The sequence below is a fragment of the Cyprinus carpio genome, chromosome A18 (assembly GCF_018340385.1).
Source record: "Cyprinus carpio isolate SPL01 chromosome A18, ASM1834038v1, whole genome shotgun sequence".
Lineage (NCBI taxonomy): Eukaryota > Metazoa > Chordata > Actinopteri > Cypriniformes > Cyprinidae > Cyprinus > Cyprinus carpio.
In genome coordinates this window covers 19,849,818-19,870,935 of record NC_056589.1, presented here as the reverse complement: position 1 = coordinate 19,870,935, position 21,118 = coordinate 19,849,818, and the positions used below count along the sequence as shown (strand labels likewise).

General features: G+C 36.3%; 4 protein-coding genes, 1 long non-coding RNA gene and 7 other non-coding genes across 13 annotated transcripts; 1 reads left to right on the top strand and 11 right to left on the bottom strand.

The window, feature by feature from the left end:
• Positions 1 to 163: 163 nt before the first annotated feature.
• LOC109091971 (60S ribosomal protein L4-A-like) lies at positions 164 to 4,118 on the bottom strand. The gene is made up of 8 exons (XM_042775317.1): positions 4,047 to 4,118; positions 3,617 to 3,755; positions 2,424 to 2,573; positions 2,218 to 2,307; positions 1,101 to 1,257; positions 800 to 883; positions 499 to 619; positions 164 to 417 (listed from the first exon to the last, which is right to left on the bottom strand). The coding sequence occupies exons 2-8, from the start codon at positions 3,753 to 3,755 to the stop codon at positions 322 to 324; spliced, it is 837 nt and encodes a 278-aa protein (XP_042631251.1). The 5' UTR covers positions 4,047 to 4,118; the 3' UTR covers positions 164 to 321.
• LOC122148691 lies at positions 690 to 758 on the bottom strand. The gene has a single exon (XR_006162562.1). It is a non-coding gene; the product is annotated as a small nucleolar RNA SNORD18 (small nucleolar RNA).
• Positions 984 to 1,051, bottom strand: LOC122148694. The gene has a single exon (XR_006162565.1). It is a non-coding gene; the product is annotated as a small nucleolar RNA SNORD18 (small nucleolar RNA).
• On the bottom strand, positions 2,107 to 2,175 carry LOC122148689. Its single transcript, XR_006162560.1, has one exon. It is a non-coding gene; the product is annotated as a small nucleolar RNA SNORD18 (small nucleolar RNA).
• On the bottom strand, positions 3,403 to 3,533 carry LOC122148700. The gene has a single exon (XR_006162571.1). It is a non-coding gene; the product is annotated as a small nucleolar RNA SNORA35 (small nucleolar RNA).
• On the bottom strand, positions 3,886 to 3,983 carry LOC122148697. The gene has a single exon (XR_006162568.1). It is a non-coding gene; the product is annotated as a small nucleolar RNA SNORD16 (small nucleolar RNA).
• Positions 4,119 to 4,233: 115 nt separating the features above from the next.
• On the bottom strand, positions 4,234 to 4,302 carry LOC122148690. The gene has a single exon (XR_006162561.1). It is a non-coding gene; the product is annotated as a small nucleolar RNA SNORD18 (small nucleolar RNA).
• A 91-nt stretch (positions 4,303 to 4,393) lies between these two features.
• On the bottom strand, positions 4,394 to 5,577 carry LOC109092235. The gene is made up of 2 exons (XR_002018195.2): positions 5,330 to 5,577; positions 4,394 to 4,510 (listed from the first exon to the last, which is right to left on the bottom strand). It is a non-coding gene; the product is annotated as an uncharacterized LOC109092235 (long non-coding RNA).
• Positions 4,591 to 4,689, bottom strand: LOC122148696. The gene has a single exon (XR_006162567.1). It is a non-coding gene; the product is annotated as a small nucleolar RNA SNORD16 (small nucleolar RNA).
• A 231-nt stretch (positions 5,578 to 5,808) lies between the features above and the next one.
• Positions 5,809 to 10,082, top strand: LOC109092232 (protein zwilch homolog). The gene is given in 17 exon segments (XM_042775822.1): positions 5,809 to 5,988; positions 6,135 to 6,174; positions 6,258 to 6,347; positions 6,436 to 6,540; positions 6,842 to 6,928; positions 7,015 to 7,170; positions 7,299 to 7,370; positions 7,833 to 7,926; positions 8,106 to 8,158; positions 8,345 to 8,466; positions 8,498 to 8,558; positions 8,675 to 8,831; positions 8,942 to 8,970; positions 9,061 to 9,197; positions 9,366 to 9,461; positions 9,595 to 9,710; positions 9,806 to 10,082. Coding segments are annotated over 17 exon segments (1,557 nt in total). The 5' UTR covers positions 5,809 to 5,938; the 3' UTR covers positions 9,898 to 10,082.
• A 115-nt stretch (positions 10,083 to 10,197) lies between these two features.
• Positions 10,198 to 16,975, bottom strand: LOC109091970 (lactase-like protein). 2 transcript variants are annotated; one of them, XM_042775313.1, is made up of 14 exons: positions 16,683 to 16,975; positions 16,174 to 16,334; positions 15,999 to 16,086; positions 15,806 to 15,915; positions 14,992 to 15,120; positions 14,816 to 14,911; positions 14,671 to 14,725; positions 14,435 to 14,596; positions 14,079 to 14,353; positions 13,792 to 13,918; positions 13,231 to 13,430; positions 12,388 to 12,451; positions 10,739 to 10,783; positions 10,198 to 10,598 (listed from the first exon to the last, which is right to left on the bottom strand). In XM_042775313.1, the coding sequence occupies exons 1-14, from the start codon at positions 16,810 to 16,812 to the stop codon at positions 10,483 to 10,485; spliced, it is 1,758 nt and encodes a 585-aa protein (XP_042631247.1). In that variant the 5' UTR covers positions 16,813 to 16,975; the 3' UTR covers positions 10,198 to 10,482. The 2 variants fall into 2 exon arrangements, with proteins under 2 accessions (XP_042631247.1, XP_042631248.1); XM_042775314.1 differs by lacking the exon at positions 10,739 to 10,783.
• Positions 16,976 to 17,882: 907 nt separating this feature from the next.
• LOC122148589 (snRNA-activating protein complex subunit 5-like) lies at positions 17,883 to 20,262 on the bottom strand. Its single transcript, XM_042775312.1, has 4 exons — positions 20,110 to 20,262; positions 19,495 to 19,610; positions 19,342 to 19,416; positions 17,883 to 18,809 (listed from the first exon to the last, which is right to left on the bottom strand). Exons 2-4 carry the CDS (start codon positions 19,582 to 19,584, stop codon positions 18,630 to 18,632), a joined length of 345 nt encoding a protein of 114 aa, XP_042631246.1. The 5' UTR covers positions 19,585 to 19,610; positions 20,110 to 20,262; the 3' UTR covers positions 17,883 to 18,629.
• Between the last annotated feature and the right edge of the window lie 856 nt (positions 20,263 to 21,118).

The following is a 21,118-nucleotide window of genomic DNA, read 5'->3' as shown; positions in this document are numbered from 1 at the left end:
CTTGCTGTGCCCATGATATTATACTTTCCGAACTCTTAATTCTAAGGTTTATGACTGCACTCATCTACCCCTGAAGTGGTTGTAATGTTTTGCTTTATTTCAATGGTGAATTTACAGCCTTTCACAAAGTGAGAGAAAATCAGTCATAACTTATACAAACTTGTATATTATAATAAAAGATTTATTTAACAGATGACAACTGATGGAATGTGGCAGTGCTTAAGTGGTATGCAGCTGATTAAAAAGGACAGATTTATCAGAATTTTCAACAGCTGTTTTATTTGAAAATCATTCGTGAACTCCATAGTCCGTTCATGAGCTCTAAGCTTGAGCTGGAGCAGGAGCAGCTGCAGGCTTCTTGGCCTTGGTTTTCTTCACAACCTTCTTCTTCTTCGGTTTTAGCATCTTGGCCTTGATCTGCACAAAATGTACAAATTTAGAAATTGCTTAGCATGTTATCACACTATAGTGACACTTGTGGGTCATGAGGGTACTTACTTCAGGTTTGTGTGCCAGGATAGCACGGCGACGGGCTGACTTGGCATATGGGTTGAGCTTCATCATCACTCTCAGGTTCTTCAGAGGGTTCTTCTTGAGCACTCTACGATGAATCTTGTGTCTGCAATTGTATAAACAACCTTGTTACTCATACTGTAGACTAAAAAATAAGTTTGAGTTTTAAAGCAAGATGGCTCAGAACTTCCATTACAATCATTAGTCATAAACACGGACCTGAAGTAGGAATCTCATCACTGCAATTATGATGGCAATATAGGAGGTCAAAGTAACAAAAACGTACTTAGCAGGACGAAGTGCCTTCTGGACCTCCTCGCTCTTCAGGATTCTGTGCAGATCTGTATTGTTCATTTTGTGCATGGGCAAGCTGGAACATGACAAGGCAAATAAGTTAATGCTCAATATTTACAAATTTTAAATATCTAGGTGTACATCTGAACAGGTGGGGTTTTAGAAAACCATATTTTTCACTCAGAACTTCTAATATTATCATTGTGTTCATAAACACGGACAGAGTATTAGCTCATCACTGTTGTTTAAGGCACAAGCAGACAGGGTTAAGAACGAAGGGTAAGGGAACTTACTTGTAGTCAACTTTAAGGGAGGAAGCTTTGCGCCAGGTGCCATAGAGGTCATCCAGTTTGCGGAATGCACCCTCAGTCCAAATGCAAAAGCGTCCAATGTGTCCACCTGGAGCAAGCTTCAACAAGTCCAGTCTGCTCACAGACTGCAGTGTGATGCCTGGAAAAGAGACCAAGTGGTTAATAATTTTGAACAACCTAGATTAACACATTTTTTGTGTTATCAGTTAGGTAGGGATGTAACGATTCACTCACGATTCGATTCATTTTTTTTGATTTCACGATTCAATTTTCTCTTTTTTTTTAACAAAATGAGATTGAAGACATTATACAGTAAATGAGGTGTCCTTTTTTATTAGGCTATTGCTGCATGTTTCTTTGTGAAATTGAAATAAAACTAAACTGAAATTTTAAAACAAACCCCAAATCAAATAAGCAAGTTGCAAGAATTAAAGAAATATCTTAATATAAACACACTAAGGCTTTGTCTTTGCTCTTTCCATTTAAAATTAGAGACAACCACTGGATTTTAATCATGATCCAAACAAAGATGCAGCATACATGCAGCATGAGCATCTTTTAATCTAAATTAGACTGTATAATTTCAAAATCTGAAGCAAAAACAGAATGGTTTGACGTTAGTTTTGTGAAACTGTTCTACATAAAACACATCTAAGCGAAACAGCAGATGAGCTAAATGAGACGCAAATTCACTCTCTGACAGCAGGTGGCGCTTATGAACAGCAATGATACAGTGTTTACTGGATTACCGTTGTAAACAAAGCAGAGCTGTTCTTATGAATACTAATATGCATCGTTCAGAGGCAAGATGAAAAGAAAATAACACAGAAACTTTTCTAAGGACAATCAGTTCCTCTCAGAGATACATTCATATAAACTCCTACTACAGTTGTATCACGATTTGTTTGGCATCCCAACCGATTTGAATAGTCACATTTGAAACGAATTTCAACCGGCTAACAGTTTAATCGTTACATCCCTACAGTTAGGGATCAGAACTTCCACTGAAATCATAGGATTCATTAACACGGACCAGAAGTGGACATCATCATGTGTGTTCATGTGAAGCAATCGCAAAATACAAGATCACTTCTCGTACCAGGGATGTTTCTGAAAGCTCGTGTCACACCGTTGTCTTCGTTGTAGATGATGCATGGTCCCTTGCGCTGGATACGCCTTCCGTCACCCAAACTCACCATAACCATAAACCAAAAACCAAAAATAATAAACAAAAAAACATAAATATGCATCAAAAAGAGATCAAAAATATTAAAGAAACATATTCAAAAAAAGTAAAAACATTTTCAGTCAGAGTTTGACAGTAGCTCACCTTCTTGATGTCGTTCCATGCCTTAAGCTTCTTCAACAGAAGCACAGCCTCCTTAGTCTTCTTGTATCCCTCAACTTTATCATCAACAACAAGTGGGACCTCAGGAATCTCCTCAATGCGGTGACCTGGAACATTTGCCATTTGTTACAAGTAGGGTTGGGTACAGTTTACATTGTTATCGGTACCTGAATTTTATTGCCGGTGCCCAACGATATTGATGATTAATCTGGTTGTAATATTTTTAACGTTTAATTGTTTGATTTAAATTTGATAGAAAATGGAATAAAGATGTACATTATACTGTACAAAAGTAATACAAGAGTTATATATTTCTGTTACATGTTAAACCATACTTTTTTTTTGACCGGTTGCCATGATGTTTCTGTGTGTATACAGTATGATGATGCAAATTTTCTCAAATGAAACGGTAAAATTCTCATGAAGTGACTCTCACAGCAGCTCTGGAGATTAAGGTTTGTGTTCATGCCGTCATATAGTGAGACACAGGCCGAAAATCACCGCTAGCGTCACGCATGCTTCAGTATTTGTGCAATAAACAAAACCACGTTTCCACCATTCATACATACAAAGGCAAGCGGAACATGCAGGATTCATATTTAAACCGTCTTTTTGCTTTTTAATATTCACAGACACTAGTTTATACATATATTCGAATTAAGTGGCAGACCTACTTTTGATTTATTCGTCCAAAAATTGACTAATTACATGGCATTCCGCGCTATGGAGTAAATAAAATTTTTATAAATGGACTCCATGATCCCGTCTGTGTTTTCGCAGAAACCATATGGCGCTAGAAATGTAACCACACTTCAGAACATTTCGGCTTGCCCTGTGTGTTGTTTGAACGAGTTCAGTACCCAACCCTAGTTACAAGTCAGGAAAACAACCAAAACAAAAAAAGTTGAAATTTAATATCAAATATTCTATATTTACTGCTGTGCTCAGCCTTCGAAAGGGAAAAACCAACTGTTCGGTTCAGCCCTTCTGCAAACTGAGGTTTATGTTGCACTGAATTGACAGCAGAATGCCAATATGTGGCAACCCACATCATATACACAGTGCACACAGGCACTGAGGGATCCAGGGAGACTCCAACTAGTAGAAAATGATAGTACTACGAAGCTCTGGACATAATGTATTCACTCACCTTTGGCCATGACCAGGGCAGGCAGAGCAGAGGCAGCCAGGGCAGAGCAGATGGCATAACGCTTCTGATTAACGTTAACCCTGCGGTGCCACCGGCGCCAGGTCTTTGTGGGGGCAAACATGCGGCCACCACGACACATCTACAGTGGAGTCAAGGGTCAACATTTCACACGAAAGGCCTGTTCACACAAAGGTAAATATTCAGTTTTTATCCTGAATTTTTCTGTTTGTGTGAACAGGCCTTAATTTTTAAGTATATATCTGTGAACCAGCTCAGACTTAATATTCATCAACCTTCCACACCAGCATGAGACAGCAGGCAACTGTCGCTGTGTGTAGAGTAAGACGCAAATTACACCATCACAGCAAGGGTTGCTTATAATCAAGATTTGACAAGTTGCTCAAGTAAATATCGCGATAGTTCAGGATACATTTCCAAAAGCACCCTGTCCGGAGCGGTGGGTGCCACCACCACCCCACGAACACGCACTATACTGGCAACCTCTCTTAACAACACACATCTTCACGTTATATTTGATAACTTAAACATCACATATTTTCGAGTTATATTTGATCATGTCATATTATAGTAAAATATATCACTGACAGAGAAAAATGCCTCTCAGAACTTCCAGCATAATCAGTTGTCAGAAACACGGACCTTGAAGTGGAATCTCATCACTGAAATGACATTTCAACAATGTGGATTTAAACAACACTCACCAGCCAGTTCACTGACAGCGTAGGGCTGGCGCTTGTTCTTGCGCATATTGGTATGCACAAAGTTCACAACATCAGGGCGGATGGGAGCCCTGAACACTGCAGGCAGAACCACATTTTTGCCGGATGTCTCCCCTTTCTCGGAGTAGACCGAGATTAATGGTCGGGCACAAGCCTAAAACAACAAAAACAGAAATATGAATTACCTCGTTATCTCAATTTACAAGTTTGTTCATCAATTACAACACTGAATCTTGCTCAGTTTCTTTTTTTCATCAACCTTCTGTGCCAGCATGAGACAGCAGGCAACTGTCACTGAACACAGAGTAGGACGCAAATTACACCATCATAGCAAGAGTACCAGTTAAAAAAAAATAAATAAAACGAACAAGGTGCAAATCATCTAGCTATAGAGTATGTAGGAAATTGCTGTAAAGTGATAGTTAAGTCTAAAATCAAAACTGTGCTATCATCTGTACTATCAAGGTTGCTCTAACTTTTATGACTTCCTTTGTTTCTAATTCTGCTTTATACTTTCATAAGAATGAATAAAAGACTAAAATCACTTCAAATCTTGTCTGTTGCACACCTAAACTGAAGTGCCTGCGTTCATACGTAAAATTAGGCCACAACACGCAAGCTGACATTTCCAACTATGTCCTCACATATGATCTCAAGGCTGTTATATTCTGTGTAGGTAACACATCAGGTTTTATAAAAGAACGGAATAGTATTACTTTAAAATCGCATTTGAATTTCGAGGTAATAACCCCTAAACGGAGTCGGCTGCCAAATCATGACTGCACGTGTATACACTCCGCACTGGATCAAAATGGCACCCGTGAGCCGCTGTAGTGCGAGCGTAGTGGCTATGCTGTAATATTTTCATCGAAAAACTACGACCTGAAGACCCATATGAACGTAAACCAATGTAATGAAGAAGCTTTATTAAAAACGCGTTTAAGGCGGTGAAAAAAACATTCGCTGTGCTCACCATTATTGTAAGTTTTCACGGCTCGCCAGGAACCACGCTCCTAACTCGATGGCGGCCACGGAAGAAAAGGAAGAATGAAACACTCCACCGGCACTTGCATATCCATCCGACATATGTCACTTCCTCCCAAGTCTGTGCTTTATTTAAGTCAAAATCTTACTTTATAAACATGATCTTGATTTAATTATAAAAATAATATGCATTATTTATTATTTTAATGACAATGAATTGCAACAAGAGACATGCGTTGAAATAATAAACGTGGCAGCACGTTTTGGCACTATTTAAGTAGTGGAAGCTGGCGGATGGGTCATATGGATCTACTTTCAGTAATTCATTCAAATATTTAAAAATGTTTGGATTTTTTTTTTACATTTCATTAATCTTTCTTTAAAATAATACTGTAAAAAATAAATAAAACTTTTGTTGAATATATATATATATATAATTTAACAAGAATAGGTGTGGCAAAAGGACGCCTGCGACGTAACCCTCATGACGTACATTAGGCGCTCTGTAATCAAATAGTTTTGAATCCTGCAAGGTTTTAATGTAAACGGATATAATTTATTACTTATATCTATTTTTTTTTTTTGTTTAATTAGGGGAATGGGATCCAAAATAGTTTCGGACGCCAGCGCATTTGCTAAATTTCTAAAGTGAGTTATTGAAACTCTTTTCTATAACGATTGCCTGAAATCGAAAAACTGGCAGATCTGCGACGTTTTGCTACGTACATTATATATGTGTACACATATGTGTAACATATATGTTTATCTTAGTTTTCTTCCCTTGCTTGTTTTAGGTTGCGTCAAGATGAAAATAAAGAGAACTGCACGTATATGGTAAAACTAATATAGATGCAGATGAATAGAAGAGACGTTCAGTCATGCGTTTTAAAATGTATGTATTTATTTATTTATTTCAGGATGATATTTCAGTACTACTGGTGGAGAAAGAAGAGCTTTTGCACGACATAATCACTGGAAATCAGCTTATCTTTGTCTGTGAGAAAGCAGTAAGTCGGTTTGTGATGGTCCTCATATCAAGTGCTATTCTTATTAACAATGAACATTACATAACTTGTGAACCTACTTAATGAAAAGCAGCCAAAGTGTGAACCTGAAGCTACAGAAACTTCAGCTGAAACCAGTGTTGTTGAAGATACACTCTTTAAAGTGGAGCAAGATCTAGGACCTCAGCCAAGCAAGGTGAAAGAAGCTGCTTGTTAGTATGATTGAAGAATTAGTTTTCCCTTATGAAGGCTGAGCACAATTAATAAATAACTGTATACAGTCAGCTATTTTACTCACTTCAAGTATAGGGCAGTCATGGTTCACCATGCAAAGGTGGGTAGAAGTAGCCTCTTGGGGACTTGTGACAAATCATGTGCCATTAACTTAAAGAGATAAGTGGGAACAATAAAGAGATCAAAGTATCTTCCTGTGAAAGGAGGTAGCAATGTTTACTGCAAGAGATAAGTTACCATTTTGGGTTGTTTAGCTCCTATAGGCTGCAGGTCCAACAGGAGATGAAACCTCTTTCACCACATTAGATGAGCTAAAACAAGAGCACGAGAAAAGACATCGTCCTTCTACAGTAAGATTTTTTTTGGGTCGTTTAGCTCCTATAGGTTTCTCAATGTTTAGTATCTGATAAGATAGTTATTATAATTTTTTTTTCAGGTGGCAACCAAAGGCTATGCACAGTACAACCTGTTTTGCTCCTTAAAAGAGGAGAGCATGATGTTTGAGTCCCAGAGCAGTGTAATAGCGAGTCTCACATGGAACAATGTGGAGAAAGTCTTGGAGTGTCCTCCCTTGTCTTCTAAAGCATCTCTGGTCAGCAACAGTGCCGCATCCAGTTCCCTTTGACACTTTAGTCCCAGTTAATCCATTTTGATCATATTGCCTATTGAGGTTACTAAGTATTTTGTTTAGCTTTTGTTGTTTGTTTTTGCCATTTACAGAATATTAAAGTCACAGCTGGAGACCTAAGGAGTCCATTGTATCAGACCTACAGAGAGATGGAGTTCCTCCTGGTGAGTGTTAGAAAAAAAATTGTGTTTCCTATACAGTGCAATTTTAGTGTACTATTATATTTTATTGATGTGAATTAGATTGTGTTTTTATATTTTTAGATGTCATTTTAATTTTAGTTAAAGGTTTTAGTAATTTTGTTATTAATTTTAGTTGTCATTTTAGTATTTCAACTTATTTGATGTCTCATTATTTAAGCATTTTAAGTCTGTCATCTAATATTTTGTTGTTTCAGCTTTATTTCAATTAATGAAATGTATTTGAAATAGTTTTAGTTAGCAATAACAATGGTTTTCCTTTAATAAACAAATAATAAATTCCTGTAACAAAACAATAAATTGATTTATTCTAGATAGAGAAATGTTAAACACTACAGTATATTATATCATATTTTAATTAATATATAATATAATCATTTTCATGTCATCAGCATGTATTGTTTTTGTTTTAAAACATTTGACTAGGCTCTGGCAGAGGGCTTGAGAACAGGAGAAACTGAATGGTTGGAACCACTGGAGACTCAGTCTGCGGTGAACCTGACCAGAGCACTCATAGAGGGTATAGCAGCTGTAGTGATTACAGTGAGAGAAATCTGTTTACTGTATGTATAGAGAGAAACCACAAATAGATATAAATGCTGCTGATTGTCAGGCCTTTTTTTGCTTTTGAGTGTAGCGTGTGCAGTTTGAGGGAGATTATTTGCTGGTTTATGAAGCTGTTTTTCTCCCTTATTTTAGAGCTTGAGAATGTTGCACAAGGAGTACCAGGACAAACTGCTAAAGCTTCTGAGGTAAATTCATATTACAATATAGTATGTTCTTCATTCACTTTCATTATATAAAGCCAGTATATTGTTAGCAAAATTCTAATTTTGTGTTCCACTAAAGAAAAAAGATTTGGAATGAATGAATGAATAGGTAAACAATGGCAAAAGTTTAATTTACGTGTGAACTATCCATTTGATCTTTTATAACAGAAACAAAAAGCTAAGACAGATGCTACAGCAGCCTTCAGCTCAGTGGTGATTGAGAGAGGAGACCTGGACTTTACAGAACAACTGTGGGAGAGGATGAGGAAGAGTAAATATTAGCTTTGGGAATTTTCACGAAATACAGCAAAACATCTTTACTGTAACAGAATGCCTGAAAATTGTTGTCAAAGCAGTGAAACTTGGTAAAATCAAACCATGGGTGCGTGCAGCTCCATGTCTGTTGTAATGCATTAAATTAAATTATGTGAATAAATATGATCTAATGTTTATCTTTTTTCAGCATAAATGGTGTAATGAGGGTATTTTTTCCCTTAGATCCACAAAGACAGCAATAGCACTCTCAGTAAGCTGATCCTGCAGTCGTACCAGCAGCAGATAGACGCCATGCCTCTCACTGGCCTCACACCCGCTAATATGCTGCTAGAGCTCGGCCTGGACAAGATCAGGAAAGACTTCATCAACTACCTTATTGGTACATTAATTTATACAGTTCAAAATGAAATCTAGCTCTTTTTTTGGTTTAGAGTTCGATTTATCTGCTAATTAACTAATTAAGAGTTCAACTATTTGGTAGTTTTTTAGGAAATGAACTTACAACTCTCAACTATTTGGTAGGAAACAATTTTTATTTTTTATTTTTAGATTTAGGTGAATATTAGCTTGTACTGGGGTGGTTTATACATTTTATCTGTAATTTTCAGAGTTACTACTTGGACACAGAGGTGGACCTGCAGGAGCAGGTGATAAGAGTTAGGAAACTGCACCACCTGCTGGAGATCCTGGGCACCTGCAGCACTTTCCTTAGTCTTCCTCATGATCGCCTCTTCCTTTTCACTCAGTAAGTTTCCTGCCCTTTCCAGAAATAATATTCAAAATGTATCCTGTTTGCAATAATACAAAATTTATGATTTATGATGGCACTTTTTTATTATCAGAGAGCACTGCATATCCCTTGATGGTGCATTGCAAGAGAATAACGTGTCCTAATCATAATATCTGATATCAGGTCCTGTTTGCAATACTACAAAACATCCAACTATGATGAGAACCATGTCTTCCAGCTGCAAATTAAGCCTGCACTCATTAGCTACTTTTATAAAAAGTGAGTAGGTGCTGCATTTTTCATGAGCTTCTATATTCTCCCTGTATAATTTTTCCAGTTGATGTAAGATGTACTAAACAGTGTAATGACATTTACAAGTATGAATTAATATTGGTTTATGTTATTCTCTCAGGGAGCAGCCATTCTCTTGGGCTATGGAGGTGTCGAGTGGACAGGGGTCAAAGGAAGTTAAGACAGCACTGTATCTCAGTGACAGGCCCCTAGTAGATCACGTCAGGTTTGACTTAGGTGAAGTCACAGGCGTTTTTTTTTTTTTTTTGTCTTTTGTTTATTGAAACCCAAAGGAAACATGACATTTAATTTATCTGGTCACACACATGCAGATGTACCCTTGGATGAGTCGGTGAATGGAGAAAGTGAGAAGATGTCTTACTACAGGACCATGGTGAGCTGTAGTCTCATCAGCTTCACTTAACACCGGTAAGATACCATTTAATGGAAATAAATTCACAGAAAATGTCATTTTTTTATTTCACAGAAAAGAAATAAAGTCCATATTTGTTTGTTGTGGTTTTTTTTGTTTTTTTGCAATGCTTTTACTATTTACTTGTGCATAATACTGTTCAAAAGTATGGGGTCATTTTTTTTTTAATGTTTTTTAAAGAAGAGTCACCAATGCTACATTTATTTGATAATACAGTAAAAAAAAAAATCAGTATGAAATATCATTACCATTTAAAATAACTTCACAAACAGTCACTTTTGATGAATTTAATGCATAATTGCTAAATAAAAAAAGTCTAAAAAAAAAACAAAATTTTTGACTTACCCCAAAGTTATGAACGGTAGTGTATATAGAGCCACTTCAGTTGGCAGATGTCTAAGGTATCAGCTGGGTTTAAGGCAACTAGTTTAGTCCACATATAAATTTCCAAAACCAGATGACTATTTGCCTATATCATTTCAGCATAGTAATCCTTAACCAATACAAAATAGTATTCACCAAAAAACAAGGGCCAAATCTGGTTTTTGTTTTGTTTGTGTCCTTTAAAAATGTGAGTTAGTTTCGTTTGCGGAGTAGGAACATGAGAAAGACAGCGCTGATCAAAATGCAGAGGGTGCACACGGTGGGAACCACAACCTCGGTCACCATCTCCATGTGGCTGGTTAAAGGATCTGAAATGTACACACACAAATGTGCTTATCAGCCCAAACATAACAGCATAGCCCAGTTTCACACTGCTTTTGCATAACAGAGAACTCAAAGGGTTAATATAGTTTTCTTCCAGCTGTTGTGTGTGGGTGTGATGGCTTACCATGAATAAGTCTCAGAATATTGGCAGCCGTATTCCGCTGTTCCTCTAATGAAGAGAGAAATAATCTTAGGACGGCAGCAGGACACATTAACCCTTTGTGGGCCGTGTGTGAGCTCACAATAAAGCAGCACAATTCAGTTAACTGGGTTAAAAGCAAAAGGGCACATACAATATAAAGCTGTTCTTTTTGATGGGAAACGTTTCAGTGTGATTCATCAAAAATAGTATTAGTGTATTAGCAATAGCAACATTTTCAGGTTCTGATTAAAAAGAAAAAAAAAAATCTTGATAATCAGATGATTATTTGCTGATAATCAAAACTTCAGCAAAGCAAGCTATCATTAAAGCAGCAGATAGTTCATCAAGTTTATGTCGACTGAATTTCTGCTTGCCATTCCATAAGCAATATGTCATTGCGGCTTATGCAATTGCTTGTGATGAAAACTTGACAACATAGTATGTAATTTATTATAATAATAGAGTGCAACAGTCGGGTTCCATAAGTAACAAACTCCAATACATTAAAAAAAAAAAAAAAAAAAAAAAGACACAGTGATGATATATTCTTTTGTTGAAGCCATCAGCCCACATTATTTCTTCTTTTTACACTAATCCTTTCTGGTGAAAAACTACATTACCCATGACTCTGCAAATCTCCAATCAGAGAAACACACACACACACACAAAATTTATTTAGTGCCACCTTAATTGTGGATGTGTGTGTAGGTGTGTTTCTGTATACATAATCAGCATTTCCAATTGATTCATAGCCTATATCAATCACAAACATAAACACTTACAATAACCCCTATTAATACGCCCACTGTTCAAATACTTTTTTGTTTCAAATCAAATATGTAATGTTATGATTCGCATAGTAGTTGATTGGTTTGATTCATAGCCTATATCTCTTTAAAAAAGTAAGAAAGAAAAATGAATGGGAAACATACTTCCAGAACCAGTGCCATTGAAAAGTTAGCGAGCACTGTTGCACTCTGTTATAGTTCGTCCTAATGAAATAATAGAAATACTATAGATCCATTTTAACATCATTCACTGAAGCTTGTAGAATATGGCCTCTGAAGACAGCTTCCCAAGATCAGAGTAGGCCAGAACTGGAGTTGCTTAATGTTCTTTTTCCTACATCACACAATCATTTTAATGTTTTTTAAAGATTTTGTTGGAAGTTTGCCAAGCCGAAAAGAAAAGAAAAAGTTACTTCTATATATACCCTAGTGTCTAAACTTTCTTAATGCACTGTCTAAACCATTGGCATCTCTACATGATCTTTATTTTCCTTGGATTTTCTCCTAGCTGGAGGGGCAAACAAAGAAAAATGTCTCTGTTTCAGACCTCCCCAACAGTCTTTGTCAATCCATTCTCATGGTAAGCATACCGAGTCCCAATGGACACTAATGGCTAAGTAGAAACCTAGTCAAACCACAAATGTGGTTAGCATAATAAAACAGTGGAGATCCAGATGAAGACAAGGAATGTTCTCATGTACTGTTCAAGAGGAATTTGTTCCCATTGAATTTGTTCTTGATTAAAGGCTACATGATTATTTCTTTTAGTCTGTGATCAACAAATGGAATTTTTCCTTGTTTGCCCCAGTTCTTCAACTAAGTTCAAATCAATGATCCACTGACCTGCAGCCAGGAGCTGATTGCTGGTGGAGCAAGTCTCTGTAGCTTTCCTTCTCCAGTTCTCAACCTGCCAATGATGATGATTCAGAACATACAGTCATTGTCTCATTTATTCATACTGTTCTCTTACAGATAGAGGCTTACACAGATGGACACTCCTTTCAGGATTCTATTCCATAATCTGTGTTTTTATGTGGTATTTAACTTGTATTCAGTTAATTACACCACCTTTAAATACATAGTTTATGTAAACCTTTATATATAATGTGGTTTATATGGTTTTGTATCATCTGAAAATAAACATTTGGAACATGTCCAAGGCAATTGGAGTTTGTTCAATATAAGATGACAGAAAAATAATTAGAAAATACCATTTCTATGTTAATTACATCCTAATCTTGGGGGTTCTCCAAGAGGTTTTGTTGGTAGATAACCAAATGGTGTATTCACATTTAATTGGAAATGTTCTCCGCAAACATTTCATTGACTCTATATAGCATGTTTCAATACCAAAACAGATGCTCTAATCCAAATAGTACTGCAAGACGGCTGTCAAACAATCTGGAGCAGAATCAGTTAATTCAAAATGTTAATCAGCGAGCAAACAGCACTTTCCTTAAAGTTCTTTATTATGTAACTGTTTTGGTTCCCTCCACAGGTTTGTAGTCTTTTGAGAATTGTATTTATATATATATAGATTATATAGATTTATAGATAGAGTTGTGGATTTATGATTTAGCTTGAGTCCTTGTAATGTATAAAACAGAAAACAAAAGAAAAATAAACTGCTACTTTTATATATCTCTAGGACTGGGTGATTATGACTATATAACAAAATAGATGTACCTCTCTCTGATTGGGAAATCCATTGGACTTGATGATGCGTTTGTAGAACTGAACAGAGGCCTTGGGGTAGCGAGGCTTATTTTTGTTCCTGAAGTCCACATAATACATGCCAAACCTCTCTGAATAGCCCTCATCCCACTCAAACTTGTCTAGAAGGGACCAAGCAGTGTAGCCCTTCACATTCACTCCATCCCTGATAGCTGCAGAATAACGACAAATAAAATACATCATAATTTGTACAATTTGTGACAATTCTGTCATAATTTACTCGTCACCATTTGTATGACTGACTTAAGATATTTTGAAAAACTTCTCAGTGTTTTTTTATTTATTTATTTTTTATTGTCCATACAATGAGTTAATGGGGTCTAATATTGTTTTGTACCCCACTGAATTCCATTTTATGGACAAAAACAGTTTACACATTCTTCAAAAGATCTTCTTTTGTGTTCCTCAGAATAAAGTAGGTCATACTGCTTTGAAACAACATGAGGGTAAATGTATGACAGATTTCCCATTTTTTTGGGTGACCCATCCCTTGACTCATTTTTGGACTGTTACCTTTGAGCATTTCATTGATGTAAGCCTTGTAATACTGTATCCTCCAGTCATCACACAGTTCTGTGCACATCATCTTCTCTGAGACCCCGTTCTCAGTAATGTAGATCATGGGGTTCCCATATTGAGTCTTTAGAAGGTCAAAGAGCATAATTCAAGAATTGTCCATTCCTGACATGATGCAAAGACATTACTAATAAAGATATATTATGAATGAAACAAGATCAAGATTCAGCATGAGGAAATGATATGAAACCGGTGCCTTTTAAACAATAACAGCGTTTGTGCACCTTTATAAAGTTGAGCAGACGGCGGAAGCCCCAGGGAACCGAGTAGAGCCACTCCGACCCAGGATCAGGCCAACGTGGGTCGACCAACTCCGCTACATCCCGATCTGAGAAGTAGGTGTAGCCACGGCTGGAAGGGAAGCTCTTTTGGGTGATGTAGCGTGTGGTGAAGTGCCCCACGCCTAGGAAGTCAGAGGTGCCTTTGATGTAACTCTTCTCCTGAGAAGAAAAGGTGGGAAGACGAGACTTTCCCAAACCCTGCTGTGCGCTTTTCCTCCCTTGGATACAGAATTGTCATTAATATGCTGGATTGTGCCATTCTTGACTTCACATACTCAATATTTACTTTGCAACAGTACCTATGAAGTCCTTCATCACTTGAGGATAATCTCCATGAAAGATGGGTGTAGCAAACCAGCCTATGTAAAACTGGACATATCTCTCTGCAGCCTCAATGTCCTTCTGGTTAGTGATGTCCACAGGCTCACCCCAGTCCCCGGACAGTGAAATGCCCACCATACCTAGAGAAGAAAGCAGCCGGAGGGTTCAGAGAGTGTCATTGTTAATAAACTTAACGATATTGGTAAGCTCATACCTCTTTGTTTGTTTCGCCACTGAGTATCGTAAGTGTGCCAAACCTTAGCATGTGCCTGTTAGTAAACCAACACAAACAGTTTTGTGCAATAACTCCATTCTGAAATACCATGGTACAATGTTGTGTCAAGGCGGTGATGTGTCACCTTAATGATGTGGTGAGCTGCTCTGTAGGCCCCAGTGCCCCTGAGCTTGAGTCCTGGAGCATGTTCTCCAGTTTCATATCCTTCCACTGCCACTGACTGACACACAATGAGCATTAATAAGCACACCCTTTACACAATTTGCTGATATTAACTAGATATGAATAGAGTGAGCATACCCAAGGGTTGTTAAAAGTTATCCAGTATTTGACACGGTCCCCATAGCGTTCAAAGCAAAGATTGGCAAAGTCATTGAAATAATTAATCATGCTGATGTTCTGCCATCCACCATATTTCTCCTGTAAAACCTGTCCAGAATGTACAGACACGATGAGAAATGATAAAACTTTCCTAAAAAGGTTACAGACTAATCCATTATTACTGCAGTCAATACAGTGAATGAATTAAGTGAATTAAATGTGTATTCATCTTTTTACTTGACAGATACTGTTGAAAGACATTGTTGAGAGGGTCAAGTAAATGTAAAATGAATCGAATTGGCTCCAGTGAAGTTTGTGGGCAAAAACGGTCTATTCTTGGACAGACAACTGGTCTGTTCTTTATTTTAAGAGTCACATTAGCAAAACTTTGAAGTTTGTGGGCAAAAACGGTCTATTATTGTCGGTATGTAGGGATGTATTAGATGTAGAGAGATACAGTGGGTATAGAAAATAATCACCCCCCTTTAAAATAATCACATTTTGTTGCTTTGCAGCCTGAAATGAAGATGGCCACAGTTTTTGTTTTATCCAGCTGTATTTACTCAGTGTACTAGTATAATAAGGCTGGATAAAACAAAAACTTTGCGTTATCTAAACAATTAAAACATCAGAGCCCACTGAACAGTCTGCTGCCTCACAGCCTTGCTTTAATTCAAATTAAATATGCCATTTTAGATCTATTCATCAAAATGTTCTAAGAGAGGTTTAATAAATATGAATATATTAAATAACGCTATTAATAGGCCTATTGGATATATGCAGGAATACACACCTGTGGCAGGTCCCAATGATAAAGGGTCACAATGGGAGTGATATTGTGTTCAAGCAGCTCATCAATAAGAGCACTATAGTACTTCACTCCTTTTTCATTCACATGGTCAGCTGCAAATGCACAGAAGTGGAGCTCAAATATAACGGTAATTATTAATAACAAATATCTGACGTAGAGCAGTACAGATACTTACACTTGATTCCAGTTGGCATGATCCTGGGCCAGGAGATGGAGAACCGATAGTGATTCAGATTCAGCTCTTTCATCAATGAAATATCATCCTATACAAGAAAATGAAGCAAAAATGTTGTTGCATTTCAGCTGGGGCATTTCGTAGTCAACGTCATAGTAAGAACCAACACGGTCACCTTGATTTTGTAGTATCCCTCACATGAAGAGTCTCCAGTATCATTCAAGAACGTCTTTCCCTTCTTATGAGTGAACACATCCCAGATGCTCAGTCCTTTCCCATCTTTGTCCCAGGCTCCTTCTGTTTGATAGGCTGAACTACCGGCGCCCCACGAAAATCCTGACAAGTGAAAGGGGGTCATGAACTGAGAAATCAAAATTCCCTTGATCTTTTGACATATAAAAGGTCATTGTACTTTGAAAACATCCGGTAAGTTTCAGAACTCAAAACTTTCTTTTTAGTCTAAAAACAGTTTATATTGAAGCCAAAATGACAGGTTGTGGAATGTGCCACTTTATGTATGGCTAAACAGAAAATAGCCTATTACTTCTAAATTATGTTTTTTGATGTAAAAATCTTGATAACATTATGAGTGGACCTCAGAGAACAGTACAAAATAATGATAATATAAAAAAGGCAGATCATGCAGCTGAGAAAAGAATCTGTATGGTAATGGTGGGCTCATACCATTTGGAAAAGTACCATAATAGAAGGAGTCGTGGTTGTGCGCTGACCAGTCAAAGTCCTCAGCCGCAGACAGACACAACACCAGCACAAGCACATGACACGCTCGTCCAAGACGGTGTGACAGCATCATATTCCAGATCTCAGCTCCAGCTCAGTGACTCTCATCAGCACCACACTCTCCTGATCTGAGAGGTAGTTACTCATTCACTAGACATGATTCAATTCTTCACTGTTTCTGAAACAATGCCATTTGCCCAGTAATGAATTACCAAACATCTTTTTCCAACATCCGGAAAAAAAAAAAAAAAAAATTGCACTGTATACTTTTGATTTGAACATACCTCTCACAGAATTTGCATTGATTCCTGATGGAAATGGATTGGAAATTAAAATCAATGAAACAAACTATCCCACATCCAACTTTGAAGTTTACTGTTCAGCTTGGGTTGACAAAGCACTGTGCTGTACTAAAGGTGGTCCCATGACCCCAGTGTAGTCCCAAAAGCCTTACTATTGAGGGTCAATGGACTGTGATCACATTTTGCAATGGTGGACAGATCTCTTACAAATGAGGGTTTCACTCTGTAAGCAAAGGTAATGTTGGAGAGGCTGATACTCTTGTGTTTACCGTAACAATGACGGCATATGGTGGGATAAACTGACCCCAAATATTACACAACAGGTTTCAGATCTTACTTTGACACTTTTGTTGAGTTATTGTGACTTTAAGTAGTGCATAACTTGTATTTTAGCAAGCAGTAATGTGTGAAAAGCAAATAATACAGGAAAATTGATATTGAATTTCAAATTAAAACATGTTTGGTGTATCCAGAAACCCTACTTTCTATATAAAAATTTATAAAAAAAATATATAAAAGTAAAAATATTAAGTAGTGTTTTTACATTTATTTTGTACTATATATAGGACATAGCCTACATATTTCTAAAACAATCTATTTATAAATATAAAAATATATAAATATAAAATATGCTTAACATTATATCAGAAAATACATAATGCTATAAAATCTATTATTGTGGCTTCATTTTCTTCAGAGTTGCCCCTAGTCTTTTTGTAAAGTGTAGTACATTGTTAACAGCTTTTTAGAAAATGCAGAATGCTGGTAGTGTTTTTACTCCATTGCAGGTTCATGCTGTGGATTATTAATAATACTGGCCAACAGAGGAAATACGGCTGTCTGATCATCATACTTGCCTTTATTACCATGTACCTTTATTAGGTGTAAAGTAAAAATGTCATTCACACGTCATACACTTACAGCAAGGCACCACCAAAACACCCAACCAAACAAACTGCATCACTCTGTTAAAGAAACAGTGCTAAGTTGAAGTGTTTTAAAATGCAATTACGCTGAGCACCTTCTTCAAAATCCACAGAAAATATGCTTTTCTCTAACTCTCTGTACATTAACAATGCTGCACGTGAAGTACAAAAAGTTATAATTCTGGCTCAGCTAGAACAATTGTCATGCCCATGCATACACAACCTATTCCACACACTCATCCAAATAGAAAAAAATACCTCTGCTACTTCACAAAATAAACATGTACATACCTAATACTTATCATCAGCATCATAATAATAATGCATTCAATCTGAAAGCAATACAATACAATATTAAATAAAGCCTATATAGTACAGCATCTCTTGGTGAACACCATGAAATAGAATTGGTGCGATCTTTCATTTATATGTATTTAAAAAATACATAAAGTGCAGGGTTGGCCAACAGCACAGTAATAGAAGGAGTTGTATTTGTGCTACACATACTTCTGGAGGATTTTATAGATAGGTGAACCAACAGTTTATCTAAAGCAACACCAATCTAAGACAGAGAGACAGTTGTAGTCTCTATCAGCATGCCAAATGTGCAGACTACACACCTAAACAAGGAGTAAATAATAACGCTTTCTTTGCAGGCACAGTCAGTAGTCATCATCGTCTTCCTCATCTTCTAGCACCATATCGAGGTTGTCATCTGCATCATCATCCTCGTCATCATCCTCTTCCTCCTCCTCTTCTTCTTCCATGTCATAGTCTATTTGAGCACCTAATACTAGTTTGGTCTGGTTGATCTCAGTCTCATCATCTAGGTTGACTTCCACCTGTGCACAACAAATATATATATATCATAATTTGTCATCTTAATTGTCTTTTAACTGGGTGTTAAAGAAACATAACTGAACCTAACCGATCTCAAAGTTTTGAATAGTGTACAGTAAATCAGAAAAACTTTATCATAATTTAATTTTGTTTTGTTCTGACCTGATTGTGTCATGATGCAGCGAGTTTTAACATACTTGACCAAAAATGTGAATTTATGATGCTTTTTTTCCATTATGGAGATTTGCAATATAAATCACTATTCACATTTGTTGTATGAAAGCCAAGTCTTTGAAATTCTGCCTAGTGTTTTATGAAATAAATAACATACATTAAACAAAATGTCAGGTTAACAGAAAAAAATAACAAAAAAAAGGAGCACAACATATTATATATTTATACTTATTATTACTTTTATATTATTAAAAATATTATTGCGTGTACTACTCCTCAATAAGTATCACCAGTGTTTAGAATAGTGGAAGAACAACACTTTTTTTTTTCTTTTTTGGTGTTGTCCTTTTGTTTATTTACCTCAGGGGCAGGGACTTCATTTGGGCTCTCTTCAGACTGAGCATTTATCATAGACCTCAGAGTCCCTTCCTCAAACTGGTGAACATCAAGACCGTTTTAGTCAGTGTTATGCATAAAGACCACAATTAAGTATTTACATATGATTGTTCTTACCTTAAGTCTGTTGAGCTGATCTTGCAGCATGACTTTAACTTTCAGAAGAGTCTCCTCTTCCTTTTTGAGCTCCTGAAGGCGACTCAGCATAGTGGATGAGTATTTCTACAGCATTACTACACACAAAATCACAAGAAAATGTCTTTAGTTTGCTCTATTACAGGGCATGACCTCAGGATTAAGAAACAAACATTGTTTTATATGCACTACAAATTATGTTTTAAATAACGTGGAAATTAACTGGACGTAAGATCAAATCGGAGATGGAATTTGTAATCGTGCTTGCTGTTTAGTTCATGAGTACATCTTGTTCCTGATTTCCTGTGGTTTAAAGGTTGTTATTGGTTTTCCAGAGAATTTCGCGGCCATTAAATGAGTTATCGAGTTTTACTCAGACCTTTAATAGATATATAAATAACGCATCTTCTAAACGATTATTTTACTGACATTTTCTAATGTAAAACCGTGTCGTAACACATCTTATAATAATGTACTGTGCAGACTCAGCTCATTTAGCAAGCATGCTAGCGGAAATAAATACAGTTAGAAGCAATTTATTTCGTTTAACGTCACTCATTTCTTTTTAAGCCTCATAAACCAAACGACTTGACTTACTTTACTGGTTCAACACGCACTGGGGAAAGTGCATGATTTCGAATAAACTGTTAATTTATTTTCCTCTCAACTCCACAGTTGTAGCATTCTGAAGAACAAGTCACGCTCATTTCCGCGCGCATGCGCATAAAGCACGTGAAAAGTGCCGCGGGTCTGAACTGTCCAGAGTCATTCTGCTAGATCCCTTCTATATTATATCATAAAAATAAATAGACAATAACTATACATAATAATGTAATATTAATATTTATTTTCATATATTTGATATAGTTCTAGATTTAGTTTTTTTATCATTGTATTTTAAATATTATATTATATATAATTTATATTATAAATATTATTTTTATATTATATAATTTTATGTTAACCTCCTGGGACGAATAGACTTTTGTCCTCTGTAGTGGACATTGTATTTTAGTGAATTTTCTCTGAGAACTTGCATGTCAGTTTTAAGTCTGGATGTCCTGTACAGAGCAAATTAAGGGCTTTTCAGAGATACAAAATATATTAATTTAGTGATCAAATTTACCACTCTTAAGGAAATATGACAATATTTTGTAATTATCATTTAAATCTGACAATTTTTTTAAACCGTTTGTCATAAATCAACATCTCAGGAAAATGTTATGGGGTTTCAAGTTAAAATATGACATAATATAATTATGAAACAGGACATCATTTACATACATGTCCACTGTAGAGGACACCAGGACTGAAAGCATGTTTATTAAGCATTTTGGGAGACACAACAAATAAACAGGGAAATAAATGTCATATATATATATATATAAATAAAATTGAGTCCTGATGTCCTGAGTCCAGAGGACACAGCATTACATAAAATACGCATAAAATATAATTTTAAAAAAATGTAATTTTTCATTTTTTTTCTTCTTATGCTCTAAACAATGTAATGACATGAAAAAATACAAAATTCACAAAACTTTTTTTTCTGGGTCTCAAGAGGTAAAGATTGGGTTATATTTAGTACAAGATTTTATATTTTACA

Bases quoted from the DNA above. Each gene is read 5' to 3' on its own strand.
- LOC109091971 (XM_042775317.1), bottom strand. From the start codon at position 3,755: ATGTGTCGTGGTGGCCGCATGTTTGCCCCCACAAAGACCTGGCGCCGG. The intron at 884-1,100 runs GTAAGTTCCCTT...GTCATGTTCCAG, and splicing joins TCCCTTAAAGTTGACTACAA to CTTGCCCATGCACAAAATGA. The intron at 418-498 runs GTAAGTACCCTC...CATTTTGTGCAG, and splicing joins TCCTGGCACACAAACCTGAA to ATCAAGGCCAAGATGCTAAA.
- LOC109091970 (XM_042775313.1), bottom strand. From the start codon at position 16,812: ATGATGCTGTCACACCGTCTTGGACGAGCGTGTCATGTGCTTGTGCTG. The intron at 14,726-14,815 runs GTGACACATCAC...GTTTACTAACAG, and splicing joins CAGCTCACCACATCATTAAG to GCACATGCTAAGGTTTGGCA. The intron at 10,784-12,387 runs GTCAGTGGATCA...TCTCTTCATTAG, and splicing joins CAATCAGCTCCTGGCTGCAG to AGGAACAGCGGAATACGGCT.
- LOC122148589 (XM_042775312.1), bottom strand. From the start codon at position 19,584: ATGCTGAGTCGCCTTCAGGAGCTCAAAAAGGAAGAGGAGACTCTTCTG. The intron at 19,417-19,494 runs GTAAGAACAATC...GATGTTCACCAG, and splicing joins ATCAGCTCAACAGACTTAAG to TTTGAGGAAGGGACTCTGAG. The intron at 18,810-19,341 runs GTAAATAAACAA...TGTTGTGCACAG, and splicing joins ATGAAGTCCCTGCCCCTGAG to GTGGAAGTCAACCTAGATGA.